We start from the raw sequence: 18547 nt of genomic DNA, 5'->3' as shown, positions 1-18547 counted from the left end.
ACACCTCTGCCTGAGCTGCGCCTTCCAACATCACTCCTCTCTGCACGTCCCTTTCCTTCCTCCCCTCCAAGTCCTTCCTTTAAGCCCAAGTTTAGGTGTCTCCACCCAAAATGTATAAAGAAAAAATACTTCCTTTAGTCCTACACCCTCAATGAGTTACAGTCAGCAAAGTACCTTAAAATAGCGAAGTCCAGGCCCTAAAACTCCCCACCAAGCCCTTCTAACCAACAGTCTCTCTCTGAAATCCACCATGAAATCCACCATCACTTTCCTGGTCTCTCATCCAGGAACTCAGACTCATACTCTCCTCCTCCCTCTCTTCTTCCTCCCTCTCCCCCACACTCACACACACACACACACACACACACACACTGATCTGTTGCTAAGTCCAGCTGACTCTAATTCTGAAATATTTTGGCTCCTTCTCCCACACCTTTTGCACAATGCCCTTTAGAAAGCATTCTAGTATCTTTTTCCTGCTCAAAACTCTTCAGCTGTTTCCCACTGCTCATCAAGTCAGATCTTCTCTGCCCGGCATCCCGAGCCCCCACCACCTGCCCCTCTCCTGCAGGCGCCAGTACCTCAGTGGTGCCCGGCTCTTACCTGAGCTTCGTTCCTGCTGTTTTTTCTCCCTAAATGGCCTCTTCTGGCTCCCTCACTGAGAGAAACCCACCCACCCCTGAAGTTGCAGCTCAGATACCACCTCCTCCGTGAAGCCATCCTGGATCTGCCCAGTAGGGCTTGAACAATCCTGTCTCTAACCATGAAGCTCTCTGGGCCTCTAGGGCAGCGATCACCAACCTCGGACCATCCGCGGACACTGGTGGTCCGTGAGGTCCGAAAGGTTGGCGACTGCTGCTCTTTCGGTTTCTTACCTGGCCTCTTGCCAGGCGATGAGCACTTGAGGACACATTTAATGATCTTCCTTCCCCACTGCCTGGCACCGGTAATGGGTGAATGCAAGGAGGCTGGAAGGATGGCACGGGCTATGGGCCACACCCAAATTCCTGCCAGCCGTTAAAGTGGCACCCTAATTTTGCCAACAGCTGCTCCTCTGGGTCCTGTTAGGTGACACTGGTATGCAGAGACAGCGACAGTTCTCTCTTTCATAGCCATCTCTCCCTCAACACCCAGACCCATCATACTGAGGGAAGGCAGAGGGAAAAGAATGAATATACTGCTTGGGCCAAATATCCTCCACTAATCTCCCTGGGGGTCCTTCCACGAGCACTGAGAGCTGAATGCTACACACACACACACACACACACACACCCCGTCGCATCCCAGCAAAGAGCGAGGAAGCTGCACCCGGACGGAGCCCAGCCCCGGCCCCTGCAGCCCACACTCGGCCCGGCACCCGTGGCTCCTGATGCATACGCTGACTACAAACTCGAAACAGACCAGACAGCATTTGCTCGCTCCGGAAAGATAACTCTGGCAGTCGGGCTTTCTGAACTGAGCATATGTTTCTCATCCAGACAGTGACCATCTGAGCTGAGTTCATGAGAGCCAAGTGTTGCTGCCCGCGTGTTAGTGCGTGAGGCGTGGTAAGCAATGGGCCAGCCCCACGGGTGCTGGCTCTTATTCCGGGAACCTGCCCCCAGGGCACCGTCCTGGTGCCAGGCAAGACACAGCCTCCCCATGGATGGACTTGGTAATAAAAGCCACTCCCTCTTGGTAGGAAAAGCCCCGGCTGGCACAGGGAGCTCTGGTTGGACTTGGTAATAAAAGCCACTCCCTCTCCTTAAAAGTTCCTACTAAAAGCCAGTTTCAACTTTACTACAACAAAGACCTGCCTTTAAAAACTACCCAAAATCCATGAGGCTGGTGTGCTAAGCACACGTGTCTTCCAGCTGATTAATGCGGGTTGTCTCCTCCTGCAGCCGCTTGGGAGCCCGGAGGCAGGCTGGCTGCAACGTGAATCTCAGGTGCAGAAGTTAAGGCTCCTTAGCGTGTCCCTGGCACGTTCGCGGTGTCTTCGCGCAGAACATGAGGCTGTGGGTCAAGGCCTGGCTGTGGGAGAGCCACTGAAACCCCCTGAGCTATGCCCTCCTCCACGACACAGGCCAACCCTGGGTGGGTGGGGGTGCGCTCCCTAATTGCAAAACACTGCACGTGGGAAGTGCAGTTCACCAGAGGTCTGGTCCAGGTGACAGACAGAACAAATGCTGCAACTATGGAAGTGCTGTAAAGATGTCAATCAAGACTTCTGCCTAAAAAATCCACCAAAATGCTGACATGAGGCAGCTAACTGGATGGACGCAGGATGTCCTCAGAGCCGATTACCACACCGAGCCCCAGAAGCTCGGTTTCTGGGAACAGCCCACGCCGCCACCACCAGGAAGTCCCCACGGTGGCTCCCGCGCTGACCGCACAGAGTGGCCAGGGGAGGGGCCTCCCGAGGAAACAGCGTGGTTCCCCTGCAGGAGGGCGAGGCGAGAGCAGGCCGGAAGCGCGCCCCCTAAAGGGTGGGCAGGGAGGTACAGGAGAGGCTGAGGAGACAATCTACAGAACCTGCTACGTCCCCCCACAACACAGGGAGGGAGAAGGGTCTTCACTGAATGGCTCTACTCTGAGCACATGGGGTGGGAGATGGGAGGGAAGAGGAAAAGCCCCGGCTGGCACAGGGAGCTCTGGTTGGTTATGTCATAGCAGGGCCCACGCCGAGTCTCCTCGCGAGGGCGGAGCCCAGTGGGCTGGCCTTGACCACACGGAAGTCCGTGGAATCAGGCTGAACAGAGAAACCGGGTCCACGTCTCTAAAGAGCACAGCACTGATGATACAGCTGTAGTTGCGTGTTAAAGGCGGCGGCGATACACGAAGTGGGGAAGTATTCACTCTCTGAATCTCCGAGAAGGCCTCGCCTATGAGCGTCGGCATCACTTGGGTTTCTCTTTTGGCAGAACCCACAGGCTGGTTCTAAGGTCTCTATGGAAAGGCGGAGCGGACCCACACCACCTGACTCATGAAGCTGCAGCAATCAAGGCATGAGGAGGGGCAGATCGGTGACGAATGCGAAACCAGTCACCCTTCTGCTGGTGGCAGGTGTCACCGTCGGGGGTTTTATTCTCTCCCCTTGCCTCCCTCCTGCCCGTCTCCCTTCCTGGCACAGCCTGTCCTGGGCAGGTGGCTCCTGCTGCCTCTGAGGGTCCTCCCAGTTCCAGGACCAGAGCTGGGGAGGGGTTTATTGTTTTCATCACAAACTTCGCTACAAATTCCTGGGCCTCCCCTCATCCCCGTGGAACAGGAATCTCCAGAGTGAGCCCAGGAGTTCTCGGTTAAGCTCCCGGAGGGTTTTGCATGCAGCTGTGGGAGAGCTCAGTCCGCAGACACTGCGCTTCTAAACGCAGGTGACATGGGGAAAGGCAGCTGCTATTTATACCAACTAAAGAGCACTGCAAAGTCAGATGCCCTGGCCGATGGCTCTGTAGGTTGGAGCTTCATCCGGGACATCAAAAGGTCATGGGTTCGATCCCCAGTCGGGGCGTGTATGGGAGGCAACTGATTGATGTTTCTCTCCCATCAATGTTTCTTTCTTTCTCCCTTCCTCTCTCTCTCTAAAATCAATTTTAAAAACACACACATATCCTTGGATGAGGATTAAGCAAACAAACAAAAACAGATGCCTGCAGGGTCAAAGGCTGTGTGTTGTCTGGAGTTAGTATGGTCTGAGGGCGTGCCGTGTACTTAGCCTTTGTATGTTCATAGCACTCCAGGCCCACCACGCGGCTCACACCTAACCTGGTCCCATGCCAGCATCAGGCCACGCTCCCAGGCCGGGCTTCATGGTTGGATCGTTACAGTGGGGCCTTGACTTACGAGTTTAATTCGTTCCGTGACGGAGCTCGTAACGTAACTCAAATTACTCGTATGTTAAATCAATTGTGAACGAGTGAGACACGTGATGCTGGGCTGATGTTGTGGCGTTCACTGTGACGTTCGCTGCGCCAACTAGCGGTGGGGTATCTGAAGCTGGCTCGTAACCCGAATTTTAGCTCGAAACTCAAAGCAAAAAATCAGCCGAGAGACGGCTCGTATCTCGAAAAACTCATTAGTCGGGACACTTGTAAGTCAAGGCCCCACTGTATTTGAAAAATCCATGCTTTTTCATTCTTACAGCACATCTTAAATTAAGCAACTTGATATTGATGGGATTCTTAACGCTGAACACTCCTAAATGAAACGTGATTAATATAACCGAAGTGGTATGAGAAGTTCCCCTGAGACACGAGAAGACAGAGGTGGGCGATTGGAAAGGGAAGTAATGCTGTGGTCACTAGAGGATGTTGAAACAATATTGTGGCATCTACTCAGCCGGTCCCTTCTTGGAACCGTGACGTAGGGAAAGAGAGCTTCCCTGATGCACAGAAATGCTCGTCTGCCCACCATCTGTGCTCGGTGAAGACCCAGGTTTCTCAACCCCAGGAAGTCCCCTTGTCTCCCAACTGTCAGGGGAACAGCAGACGCTGGAGTCAGCTGGGCTCAGCGTCTCCCGCAGACAGAAGGCTGGGCGTGCAGGCCGGCCCGGCTGCAGCCAGTCTGGGGTTGAGGATGCTTGCAGTGCTGGCCAGGGGGGTCCTGGGCCCAGGCAGGAAATAGACTCTGCCTTCCACCCTCGACTGGAGACTGGGTTCAGAGAAGCTGAAACTGGGCAACTTGGGGGCCAGGTGCCACTAAAGGAAAGGGAGAGGGTGCTGGTGAGAAGGTGTGAAGGGCCAGGGCCCTCGCCCGTCTGTGGAAACGGGAGTGAGTGTGTCCAGGCAGAGGGCCCAACCCCTCCAGCCCCGGGGGACAGAAGAGCGAAGGATGAGAACCCTCCTTGTCCTTCAGAACCTAACCTGTCCCTGAGTGCCAAGCCTCCAATGGAAGTATCCAACGTGAATTCTGAATGCTAGGGAGGGGCGACTACTAGGCTTTTTACACTTCCTACCGGGTCCACAATTTACCAAAGAAGAACACAAAAGGGAAAGAAGGAGGGAGCAACGCCCTTGCCTGTCGAGAGCATTCTGCAGAGCAGCCCGGAGCCTGACACCCAGAGCTCTCCTCCCACACCCGCTGTGTGGACAGGCCCGCTCACTGCTCAGAGGCTGAAGGGAAAGGGAGAAAAGTTTGGCCAGGCACTGACTGCCCATCCATTAGAGGGACAGAGGGTTAAAATATGGGTAATATTTATTGCGTGATCACCACGGGCTAATTAATACACCACTACTTAGGAGTGTTAATCCTCAGAACAACTTTCTGAGGTATTGTTATTATTCCAATTAATAGATGCAGAAAGTTAGGGAGTAGGCAGATAAATAACTTGCCCAAAGTTACGGAGAAAGTATGGGTTTAGATGGGATTGCAAACCGCTTCCTGGCTCAGAATCCTCTGATAGCTTCTCATTGTACTTAAAACCCAAATCTTTCACCACAGTCTATAAAATCCTGCACGCTCTGCTTCCTACCCCCTCTTCAGCCTCCCTGTCTACAACCATCCCCCTTGCTCACAAACTTGATCAAACTGGCATTCTGAGTGTCCAAAGCTGGCATTCATTCCTGCCTGAGGGTCTCTGAACATGCTGTTCCTGCTACCAGGAACACTTGTCCCACACATCTCTGCAGGGCTAGTCTCTCACTTTATTCATAGATCTGCTCAAAAGCTATCTCTACTGTGCAACCCTCCCTGACCACTCACTTAAAATATACTGTCCCCCACCCTAGCCAGTTTGGTTCCGTGGATAGAGAGTCAGCCTGTGGACTGAAGGGTCCGGGTTTGATTCCGGTCAAGGGCACATGCCCGGGTTGCGGGCTCGATCCCCAGTGTGGGGCATGCAGGAGGCAGCTGATCAATGATTCTCTCTCATCATTGATGTTTCTATCTCTCCCTCCCTCTCCCCCTATCCTCTCTAAAATCAATAAAAATATTTTTTAAAAAATAAACTAAAAAAAATATATTGTCCCCCAATCTCTATTGCCTTACTCCATTGAATCTTTCCTCACACACCGATTACTAGCTGAAATCACATCTTTATTTGCTTGGCTGTGCATTGTCTGTCTTCCCAACTACAGTGTAAGATCCCTCAGTGCTAAAACTTCAGCACCGGGACACGACTCAGAAAATATTCGTTGAATGAATGAATGTGTGAGAGTGTAGGGGGGCCGCTGCGCTGAAGGTGAGACAGTGAGGAAAATACAGTGATTCTTCACCTTTTGAAGGTTAGGCACCTGCCCAAGTACTAGATGAAAGTCATGCACCTTGTGTCCCATAAAATAGCCAAACATCTGCACTAACAGGAGAGACAGGAAAGAGACTTGGATATATTTGAACATCAGCTGAAGCCCCTCTGCCCGCCCCCCCACTGGCTGCCTCCTGGATACTTCAGCCCCCACGAGGGATGCTTCTGAAGAAAAGAATGAGACCTGTGAGGAGGGCAGTGGACTGAGAGGGAACTGTCTGCATCCGGGACCAGCAATCTGGTCACTGGCCACTGCATACACTACATTATGCATTCTCACCCCTGGCCCTTGGCTCCCAGTGGCAGATATGAGGACTGGCATTCATGTTCCCTGCCTCCTGACAAATACAAGCCACATCACCCTTCAAAAGCTAACTTGCTTTGACCAACAGAATGTGCAGAAGTGACCCCATACCAGCTCTGGGCCCAGCCTGGAAGAGGTCCAGCAGCTCCCGCCTTCCCTTATGGCCGGTTGCCGTGTAATAAATCTGACTATCTTGAGACCATCCTACTGCGACGAAGCCCAAGTTAGCCACATGGACAGAGAGAGGACGGCCAATGGAGGAATCCTGCGGCATTGACATGTGACTGAAGTCTTTCTGGACCTTCCAACGCAGGCAGGCCAATGCCAGCTGATTGCAGCCTAGTGAATAGCTCAAGTCGACACCAAGTGGAGCAGAAGAACCGCCAAGCCAAGCCCTGCCTGAGTTCCTAACTTGCAGAATAATGGAGAAGAACACATCTTTGTTATAGGTTATTACATGGTAATAAGTAAGTGATTCATTCGCACCAACTCTTCACCAGGTATGCCCTCCATCCTCCTTCTTTTCTGATTCCTACGCATCCCTCAATTAGCCCCAGTAACACTTCCTTCCAGAAGTTTCTCTCGTCACTCTATCTCACTCTTCAGCCTCTGAATTCTCAACCTTGGACACTCAGCTCAGGTGCTCTCTCCCCTGAGAAGCCTCCTCAACTTCCTCAGCAGCCGTGGGTGCTACTCCCCAAGCCCAGTGCACCCATGAACACAGCATCCCATAACCAACCCTGTCTGCTTGCTTCCCCTCAGACTGTCACTGTCACATACATAGTCATCCACATACTCCACACACATAGCTCATTACCGACCGCACAATAAGGATTCAATAAGATCCTATGAACTAAAAAATAACCCCTACACCACCCACTGGACCTGGACATACGGTCTCATTCAGGTCTCTGCAGACCTGTGTGTCTTCACCACTATGACCAACAATGCCTTACAGGTGAAGATTGTGATACTCATCTGTATCCCTCACAGAGCCTTGCACATAGTAGAAGCGCAATACATGTTCTGTTGACATTTTACTAGTCAATGTAACTTACACTGTGATCCTAATGCACCCCTGGATCTCTGATACTCAGGTCACAGATATCCCAGCCCTGGAGGCTACACGAGGGCGGATAAAGCTCTGCTTGGTTATTTGGGCTCTTTGAAACGCCCGAAAGTCCATGCATTCCACATTCACAACACTGAGTTCATCGCAAAAGCATAATCTTTTGGAAGCCACACCTCCAACTCCTATTTCAACAGACAAACGTGAAAGAGTCCACACAGCGTCCCACACTGCCCAGGAGTTGCAAATCAACTGGAAATATCTGGTTCAATAGGTTACCATAAAGCACTGTCCAGACAGCACTGTCACCACAAGGGACAATCATTCTATGAACACACACAGTCTTGTGACCGTTACTCAACATTCCAGAGATACAGGAGCTTCGTGGGCCTGGGGAGGAGGCGGAGGGTTATAAATAGTGTGGTGTGGTGGGCCCAACACCGGGGCAGGGGCCAGCTTCCTGCTCCTGGTTGACATGGGTAGCTCCTTATCTACAAACCCCTTATCTCTGACTACCTCGGTCCTTCCCCAGGCCTCCTGAGGACCTGGCCCCGGCTCTCCCCAGGCAGGCCAGGGCTCATCTACCTCTCATGCTCCCGCCGCCCCTTCCTCACATTTTATGTCTCAGCTGGGACCTGATCATAAAATCTTATAAGCTCACACCAGGCCATGAAATTTCAACGCAACGCTTAAGGGCCTTTCTCACCCGGAGCTGGGCAAGGTAGAGAAGGTGATAAAGGCCCAAAGACGAGGAGAGAAAAAAAGAAAACGGGGAGGACAGGTCAGGAAGTGGTGGTGGGGGGAGTCCTTCTGTCCAGCTGGCTCAATAAGTCGACGTTCAACTCTGGGAGACACAAAGGAAATGTGCGCTGGACCGGAAGACAACAGTTCTTGGATGCAGCCCACACAGGTGCTTGAATGCTACAGTGATGTCAAATTCCTTTAAAAGTTCCTAAATACGTGTTCTGAATGTTGGTATTTATGTCATTGCTACCCAGCACCAAGTGATTCACAGACCGGCACCAATCTATGAAGCACACTTCGAGTAGCACTGATGTAATTAATTCCACAAACTGTCTAAAATCTAACACAATGTATGTTGCAAGCACACACAAGAACGATATTGTAAAGGTCAACTTACCTGCTGGTGGCTGAAACTTGATCAGATCTTGCAAGTCAGTAGAAATCTGGAAAACGTGGCTGTAGAACTGCTGCACCGAATTCTTCAGGCCAGAAATGTCTCTGGAGTGTGATCGGAGGGTCCCATTCATCTGCCTGACACAACTCCACAGGCCGCTGACATGCTTGTTGAGCCCTTCCTTGATCCTCTGAAGACTTCCTGAGATGGAGTCCAGTTTGCTGCAAGTTTTCTCCATCTGAGACACCCTGTGCTCAACCACCGAGACCTCCCTCTGGACCCCGTGCGTACTGTCCTTACAAGTGTCTAGCTCAGCGAGCACCTGGCTCTGCAGCCTCTGCCATCTCTCCTCCAGCTGGCTGCAGCAAGGAGCCTCGGTGTCCTGGGGAGACGGGAGGGGCTCCACCGTCCTTTCTCGCTCGCCCCCCTTAGGAAACCCATCCACTCCAGCGTTTTTACCTTCCCTACACTTGCTCAGCTCATTCTGAAGATGATTCATATCATCTTCTGTGTGGTTTAGTTGAGAATACAGAAAAGTAAAATCCTGTTGAAGTTTCTGGATGCTACGTTCAGTTTCTTGAAATTTCCTATGCATCGTGTCATTCAGAGACTTCAAAAGGCTCGAACTATCACCCACTGTGCGGTCTTCTCCATTTGGCAAAGTATCTTCTATCCCATGAAGCTCTCCCTGCAGGCATATATCCTCAACAACTTGAACTTTCTTCTTCAAGTGGTTTAATTCCACCATGACCTGGTCATGCCCAGCCCCTGACCCACCTGGGCGGGCTGATGCTGGGGGAGTGGGTTCTGCATCAGTGTTGTTGGTCATCTCTAGGAGCAGGCTCCCCAGACGCTCTTCCAGAGACTGTATTTTCTGGTCAAGAAGTTGCTTCAGGTCATCTACCTCTCCATTAATGGTCCCCCGGAGGGTTTCTTCAATGTAAAAGCAATGTTCTTCCGCATTCTTCTCTGTCACATTGATCCTTGCATCTAATTCGTTCCATCTTGCATCAAAGTCCACATCTGGCTCTGGAACTTGGAGCCGGTCAAACTCATTGTCCAGTCGCCCATTTAGCATTCTGGTGGCTTCAGCAACTCTTTCAATTTTCTGGTCTAACACCTTGATCTGTTGCCCAAAGTCACCAGTCTTTTCACCATCACAGCAATTTGACCGGGCTGAAGGATCTTGCAGCCGGGCTCGAAGGTCATTTATTTCTTTTTTCAGGTTTGTTTCCTTCTCTCCTATAAGCTCAATCACTCCCAGATAGCTGCTCCCATAGTCATCACACTGCTGTTGCACACCAATCAGCTTGTACTCACAGGAGTTCTTCAGATCGGCCAGCTTTCTGTCCATTCCCTCCATGAGCTCCTCTCTCAGGGCTTCAATCTTACTATCGACATAGGCTTGGTAGAGTTCATTGGTCGTCATGGTCACCGTAGGGCCCTGGGCAGCCTCCTGGAGCTGTTTAAGCTGCCCTTCATAACCCTTCACTTTCCCGTCCAGCTCTTCCAGCTTGTCACTCTTGGTCTTCAGAGCATCCTTGACTTCAGCCAATTCGGATTTGATGTCCTTCATGCCAGATTCCGTTTTGTTGAGGTCACCAGGAAGCTGGACCGTTTCAGTGTCTCTACCAACAGCACTGTCAGGCACTGGCTGGGGGTGCAGGTTATTGAGCCATGATGCCAGCATTTTGCTGGCATCGTCCTGAATGGTATGTTTGATGTTTTCATTCACTCCAGCGATGGAAGACTGGAGATCAAGAACTGTCCTTGTGAGCCGGAGAACCTTCTCCTCAAGCACCTGGATTTTCTTATCCTGAAGTTCTTGGGGACCCAGTTTTGGATCTGCTGCCCGACTTGGTTCCGATGCACGAGTTGGTGACAAAGTCTTCTTGGGCTCTGAGACTTGGCTTGGTTCATTGTCTGTTACAAAGAAAGAGTTGGATATGACTCAACTTTTACCTTGTTTCTGCAAAGACAATAACCAGGGTACTTACAGAATACACTTAAGCCTTCACTCCCACATCCACTCTCACCACAGGTAATTAGAATGGAAAAGACTATGGGCTTTCAGTCAAACAGATCTCCACTTTCAGTCTGCCTCTGCAGTTTACTGTCTGCCCTCGAACATGTGAATTAACTTCTGTGAACTCTGATCCCCTCATCCATGGAGCGGAGGTACCATCTTCCCTCCTAGGGTGTTAAGAGAATATGTACATGGCACATGATACTCAATGGTCTCTTTCACCCTGAAGGGAAATATTCTTTATCTACTTTATCATACAAAAATATCATCCCCCACACTAGTGAACTGCAGCCACACCCCAGTGGCTGACTGCCTACTGTAAGACCATAAGAGGCCACTTTATCGAGATCCACCCATTAGCTGTTGGGTGGTATATTATTCAAGCAGCAAGTTACTGTCCGTGTAACTCCTAAATGTTCTTTTACTTTTATTAGCATTCCTAAGCTAAGAGAGTCTCAGAGACATTGTTTAGCGCTGTTGTGCAGTTGGGGAAACTAACAGCAAAAGAGAGATAAAGCAACTGATTCTCTTGGCATCTCCTAACAAGGGAGCCATTTGGCCATATGTAGGAAGGCTCACTAAGTCAAAGAATACAAACTTTGAATTTTTAATAATCCTACCTTGAGAAATATAACCTCAAGGAAATAGTCCAAGAGAAAGAAAAAATATTATAAAGATGATTGTGATGAGTCATAAAGTAAAAATAAACTGATAGGTATAGAGAAATTAAACTAAAAGGAAATGATCAAAACCACAGGCATTGGAAATTAGAAGAAAATTGAACAATGCTTTCAAATCTAAAGGAAATTTATTTCCAACCTGGAATTCTGAAACTAGAATAAAAATATTTATAGACTATAAAATATCAGAAAGTTTCTCTCTCGTGCAATCTTCTCATGAGACTGCCAGAAGGTGTGCTCTACCAAAGCGAGGGAGTGGACTGAGAAGGAGCAAGCGGGTCCCGGAAACAGAAGCGACAGGAGAGGCCAGTTCAGGTCGCAGGCAGCAGCTGGGAACAGAGAGGGTGGCAGCCTAGGTCGGTCAGCGAGGGCTTAAGGTGAGATTTCTTAAGGAATACTCGTATGTAACTGATGTACTGGATGTAATGAGAGGCCTTTTAGACAACCAGAGGAGGGTCTGGGTTGAAATAGGGGTAAAAACATAAAAAACCAAGCAACGAAAAATATAAGATCATTATTCACTTTACAAAAATCAAAAAGCTGTATACGCCTGGCCAGTGTGCTTAGTGGTTGAGTGTCGACCTATGAACCAGGAGGTCATGGTTCGATTCCCAATCAGGGCACATGCCCCCAGTTGGGGCAGCCAATCAATGATTCTCTCTCATCATTGATGTTTTCTTTTTTTTTTTTTTTAATATATTTTATTGATTTTTTACAGAGAGGAAGGGAGAGAGATAGATAGTTAGAAACATCGATGGGAGAGAAACATCAACCAGCTGCCTCCTGCACATCTCCCACGGGAGATGTGCCCGCAACCCAGGTACATGCCCTTGACCGGAATCGAACCCAGGACCTTTCAGTCCGCAGGCCGACGCTCTATCCACTGAGCCAAACCGGTTTTGGCCATCATTGATGTTTTCATCTCTCTCTCCCTCTCCCTTCCTCTCTGAAATTAACAAATAAAAAATATATTTTTTATAAAGCTGTGTAGGAAAAGCAACAGATTCATAGCACACGACAGCTGTAAACATTCTCTACATAGTTACTACAAAGTAAACAGTAAACACTGAATACATAAAAACGTGGTATAACTATATGGGAAAGATGGAGGTATATAGGAGTAGTGTGTTGGCCAGTAGATGAAAGGGAGTCAAATCCTCACCTTCCCTGTGAGAAGTCAATAGCTAGAAAGTAAATTACAAATGGGTACTGGTAGTGTTTAAAGTAAGTATCCCTGGGGAGGGAAAGTGCATTCCTAATAGTCCTTATAAAGCTCTTCGACTCATTAAACTGCATGTATGTTTAAAGGTTGCTAAAATGAAAACTGAACCTAAACAAAACAAAAATAAACTATTATGGTCCAAGACCATGTGTGCCCATCATAGTACCTTCATGAGTTAGTGTAACGACTTGTCTCATGTTTGCCTTCCATGAGGCCAGGGACTGTGTTTGCCATGGTCTTCCCATTTCCCACGTTACCTAGTGTAGCTAGAGGCTCAAAAAATATTTGTGGGGAGAATGGATTTTTCTTTCACAACAATGTATATGCTGACACGGGAAAGAGAGTAATGTTTTATAACAAAATATTGACAGTAGTTATATCTTGGTGATGAGAATATTTGTACTTAAATATTTTCCTATGTTTGCCCTGCTGGTGTGGCTCAGTTGGTTGGTGTGTTGTCCCATACACCGAAAGGTTATGGGTTCGAGTCCCAGTCAGGGCACAGATGAGAGGCAACTGATTGATGTTTCTCTCTCTCCCTCTTCCTCTCTCTAAACATATCTTCGAGTGAGTATTAAAAAAAAAAAGCAAAGGTGTGCTTTGATGAAATGATCCTTTCTTTCTTAGCAATTCATTGAGTTTCTGCTACTTCACTTCAAAAAGTTAATTCAGAAACAAATTTAAGAATAACCTCACTGGATGCTTGTAATGGGGGACTTAGCTTTGCAAATATTTCACCCCAAACAGAATGAGGATGATTCTATATACCCATTTAAAAGAATTTTTTTAACTCCTTTAAATTTGGGTTTATGGGAGCTTATAGATGAAAGTAAACACACACAAAGTATCACTGCTTTTGAATCTCTTCTCATCCCTGCCTCAGGCCATACAAGTCTGAAACTCCCAGCATCTCCTACACTGATTTCTAAGGTCTTGGCTTTCACGGTAAGGTGGCCCTAACAAAGCCATTTACTTGCAATAAGTTTGTCTTCCAATGGCTACTGCTTCTGCAAATAAATGTATGTGCGACCGGTGTCGGCTGCAGGCATAGATTTGCATTCTTTGAAGACCTCAGAAAGCTCAACAGCGTAGCTCAGTGTGGTGCTGCCTGAAGGAGCGCTGGGAATGCAGTGGTGCCTGCCCAGCAGAGCACAGGCCAGAAGTTACCTGTGGGTTTCTTCAAGCTGCTCCGAGGCCGGGCAGGCGTGGGACGCAGGGCCTTCCCGGGGTCTCTGGGGCCTTCTTGGCAGTCTGCCCCTCGGAAGCCAGGGCAGCACCTCCATTCCAACTGTGTCACCATCTTGTACCTGGTGACGTATCTGGGTCTGAAGTTCACGCGATACCTGCGGAGGAAGAGGTGGCATCTCTTTACTGGCTCCTGTCACAAACCCCCTGGCGCTTCCAGAGTGGACTCGAGGGACGAGGACCCAGGTCACTCAGGGCCCTGCCTGCTTCCTGCCAGTCTCCTCCATCCAGCAGTGACCTCCTGGGGCTCAGCCCACATCCTATTGGCCTCCTCCCTCTACTTCTTAGGTTCCACCCACCCCCAGCCTAGCACCCCTCCCACTAACGGCTGGGGAAACAGACAACTTAGCAAAACCTGGCCCCACCATTCCCACTGGGCGTGGCCAGTTTTCACAAACGGGGCTTTTGTTTCACCAACAGACTTTGTTCCAGAGTTTGCTGTTTTGTGGACAATTTTTCAGGTGTCACTCGGTCATTGTTTTAAAGATGCATCCCCCGGCCTGGCCAGCACGATTCAGTGATTCAGCGTTGACCTATGAACCAGGAGGTCACGGTTCAATTCCTGGTCAGGGCACATGTCCGGGTTGCAGTCTCGGTCCCCAGTGTGGGGCGTGAAGGAGGCAGCTGATCAATGATTCTCTCTCATCATTGATGTTTCTCTCTCTTCTCTCTCTCTCTCCCTCCCTCCGTCCCTTCCTCTCTGAAATCAATAAAAATGTATTTTTTTTTTTAAAGAAGCATCCTGGCCCCCTTTCTCCCATAGAACCCAGGCATGACCACAGCCCTCTCTCCCTGGCACTAGCAAGATGGCAGGCCTCGAGCTACTCAGGAACTTGTGTTCAGATTTTTTTTAATGCCTTGACTCCTATAGCTAATGGGAGAAACAGGAAGCAGGACTGGAACCATTCAAAAGTTCCCATAGAAAGTGCGCGTCCCCCGATGCACCCGATGCACGTGCGCATCACACAGACCCTGTGACGAGCTGTGAGGTCTCCACACCCGGCCGGGCCGAGACCCGCCTGGCCCAGGGGACGGCTCCGGGGCAGCGGCTCCCCAGGGGCCGGCGCACAGCTCAGATGCGAGCGGCTCCTTCGTTTACCCGGCCGCTACCTCTGGCTCGGAACCATGGCTCTTGAACCTCGTCCCGTTCTCTTCACGTTGAGCACCAGCACTCGCAGCTGGTCATGTTTTAGGGCCAATTCCCAGAAAGAAAGAGTCTTTGTATCACTTCCCCAGGGTTGCGGCGTGCTGCTCGGGGTGGGGCTCGGGTCGACCAGCTGCCCCGTGGCCTGCGGCCCTCTGCCAGCCAAGCGACCCCGCCTGGGCAGCAGCCTTGCAGCAGGTGTTGCTCAGGGTTATGCTCCTGAGAGACTTGTAACTCCTGCATGTAATGGGCTCAGCATCTTCCTGGAGGGTCAAAACCGTGGCACCCAGAACCTGGAATGTAAGGTTCTCCACCACCAGCCAGGCCGGGCGAACCCCCAGGGGGCACTGCCCAGCACCGTCCATGGTCCCTGTTCCACCTGGTGGTTTGGGGCCCGAGAATCACTGTGAACACCTGTGAGCAGCTGCTGACGCCTGCGTCTCATCTCGGTGCTGACCGAATTGGTCTGTGGTGGGGCCTGGTGTGGGGACGTGGAGAAGGTGTGGTGGGAGCCCTTTTCAAGGAAAACTGAAGAGAAAGCCCAGTAAACAGAAAAGAAGGGCTGCTCAAGGAGGGAGGGGTAAGGGGTGGGGGGGGGGAGCAAGACCTCCTTCCTGGCTCTTCATTCTCTCCCATCCCCACCCTACCCCCCAGCAAGTCCCCACAATTCAGATTTTCCTCTTTTCACAGAGAAACAGAGGCTCAGAGAGGCTGTGACTTGCCCAAGTTCCAACGGTCAGGAAGGGCAGGGCTGGGATTGAAACCCGTGTTCTCCTCTGCCCCCTCCACCCACCCCCCGCCTCCCGCACAGCCTCCGAGGGCAGCAGCCTCTCTGGCCGCACCCACCCCGAGATGGTCCAGAGGACTCCGTGAGCAGCAGCCACTGTCCCCACTCGGCAGGCATTCGCCTGAGTGTCTAATTCGGCCCAGGTGCACACCGCCCTTGGCCCTACCACCCACCCACCCACCAAAAGAATCCTCTGTGTGGCCCTAGAAATGATATTAGAAAACAATTCCACTTCATTGTTTTGCACGCTCCAGGACAGCATAATGCTGGAAAAATGTGCAACCTCAGAAAAACTTGGTTCCTCTGAGCATTTGAGATTGAATGTGAGAATGCGGCTGCTCTTGGGTTTTGCTCATGTGCCAGGAGATGACAGCCCATGTTAAACCCTTTGGATGAGGCTGCGCAGATAGGAGGCTCCGATGCCCTGGGAGGAGGTCCGACCTCGCACCCCACCCAGGGCCGTACCCTCACCGCTGAGCCGGGGTGAGAAAGTTTGGCTTCCCCACAGCCATTCTTCCCGCGGAGGCGGTATTCTTTTGGAACCAGCTGTAACTTAGAAAGCTCCCTGGAGTCCCGCCTTCCCCTCCACCCTCACACGCACCGCTCCCACCCTCCCCTCGCTGGCCCGCAGGCAGGGTTCCGGTTTCAGCGATGGAGTTCAGGTGACGGCATCCCTGACAGCTTCAGGTCCAGCAGGGGAGGCGCACCTCCCCCCCCCCACCCCCCCCACCCCGGGTGACAGCTGGAAATGATCAGGCAGCCACCTCTAACGTGGGAAAGCACACGTTCCCACTTCTCTGTGCACAAGCACATGGACCCCAAGTGGCTTCGGGTCCTCAGAGCTCAGGGTGGGGGGTGAGGGAAGGAGGTAGGGCTGTCCAGCTCCACAGGCACACTGGATTTTCCCCACAGAAACGGGGTCCCTGCCTCCACAGTAGCCCGCTGGGGGGTGGGGGGAGGGTTGCACAGAGGATGGGAAGAACGGATGGGATTTCCATGCCCCCAGAGCATGGCAGACAATATCCTGGCCAAGGAGCGTTACAGAAAAGCCTGGGCCTTTACCCCTCAAAATCCTCATCTTCATTGGCTTGGGGGCAGGGGGCACCCAGGAATCTGTACCTTTCAAAACCTCCCTAAATGGTTGTCAAGCGCAGCCGGAGTTGAGAAGCAGCCTCAGACCCAGGAACGCCTCTGCCCTGAGGCAGCCAGGGCTGGACCACCCGCAGGGAAGTGACTAGAGCGAAAGCAGCCCAAGGGGCCCCTGGGCTGTGAGCACACGGAGATGCTCAATGAATACTTTCTGAACCAGCTAACCCGCTGCACCCAGCTGGGCCACCAAACCAAGGGGCTGAGGGACCGACACCCACAGGAGGTGCTGGGAGAGCTGGAGGGCTGACCCAGACTGCAGCCTTACCCCCTCCCATCGCCGGTCCCTTGGGAGGCACCAATCCCCGCTGTTGCAGCATCCTGGGGGACCCTGGGGACTGTGGCCTGAGCCTGCCCAGACCCCTGCCTCAGCCATGCCCACTCGCACTCTCCTCTCCCTCTGGGACTCTTTTTTGGTGAAACAAGGGTTTACCATCTTTACAAGTTCAGCCTCCGTGTGAAAGGCACCAGCCCAGCCCGAGGAAATGGTAGTGAGAAGGAAGGTAGCAAGAAAAGAACTGAAGGAGTTGAAGCAGAGTTCAGGGACCACACGACTGGAAGGGTTCCTGTTAGAACAGAATGTGATGGAATGTGCCTTCATTTGACCTCAGCACCACAACTCCTTCCAGGGGCCTGAGGTGAGGCCTCTTCCCGAACATGCTTCCACCCTCACTTGCATTTGCTTGCTCAGCGCCTGTCTTTCCTGCAGGCCGCGAGCCCCACGGGGGCAAGAATACCTGGGGGTGGTGTTCGCCACTAAAATCACAGTGCCTGGCCTATAGTAGGTGCTCAATTAACAATTACTAATCAACTAATAACTGATCAACCAAATAATTAATTAATAATAGTAGGTCTACTTTTGACAAGGTTTTGTGGAGTCCAATGTCCTAATTAAAAATTTCAGAATTACCCTTGGGTATAACCCCAAGTAGACACGAATTCCTGAGTCTTCCCAAAATCAAACCAAGCTTCAGGGCCTCAGGTCATGATGAACTGGGTCGGAATCACACACCGGGTAACCTAGAACTGTGCTGGCCAATAAGTAGCCATTAACCAAGTGTGGCTATTTACATTTAAACTATTTTAAATGGACTAAAATCAAACATTGAGTTCCTCGGTCGCACTAGCCACATTTCGAGGGGTCAGTAGCCCCGAGTGGCTGGTACATCTCCATCGTCGCAGACAGTTTCATCGGCCAGGACAAGCCTAGAGAGCCACAAGGTTGCCACGGGAACTCCAACGGCACACGCCTATCTGCTCATCTCCGGGTTTCTATCTCACATCCACCCGCTGTCTTTCTCCTCCCACATCCTAGAATCGCTGGCAGAACATTTCTCTGAAAAATAACCACACATCCCTGGCAGAGGGACATCTAGACAGCGACTCCACAAGGCCAGAATCTTCGGCCTGCACTTCGGAGTTACCTGGACTTTATTTTAACACCAACCACCACCACTGCACACATCGAAAGCCCAGGGCCCCACTGCAGACACTCATTTGACCGGGATTTCTCCCAAAAACAGATTTATTTGTTTTTTGTAAACTCTTCTCCTTCTTCCAGTCACTGGC

General features: G+C 51.0%; 1 protein-coding gene across 2 annotated transcripts in view; it reads right to left on the bottom strand.

Moving 5' to 3' along the window:
• Nucleotides 1-18547, bottom strand: part of EMILIN2 (elastin microfibril interfacer 2) — a 41575-nt gene that overhangs the window by 8068 nt on the left and 14960 nt on the right. For both annotated transcript variants that reach the window (XM_014456273.2, XM_023754220.1), the window contains exons 2-3: nt 13824-13999; nt 8732-10651 (exon numbers count right to left, since the gene is read on the bottom strand). In XM_014456273.2, coding sequence (XP_014311759.1) covers nt 8732-10651; nt 13824-13999 — 2096 coding nt within the window. The remainder of the gene's footprint in view (nt 1-8731; nt 10652-13823; nt 14000-18547) is intronic.

The sequence above is a fragment of the Myotis lucifugus genome, unplaced genomic scaffold (genome assembly GCF_000147115.1).
Source record: "Myotis lucifugus unplaced genomic scaffold, Myoluc2.0 scaffold_58, whole genome shotgun sequence".
NCBI classification, from domain to species: Eukaryota; Metazoa; Chordata; class Mammalia; order Chiroptera; family Vespertilionidae; genus Myotis; species Myotis lucifugus.
Note: the sequence above shows the minus strand (reverse complement) of the source record. Positions and strands in the feature narration are given on the sequence as shown.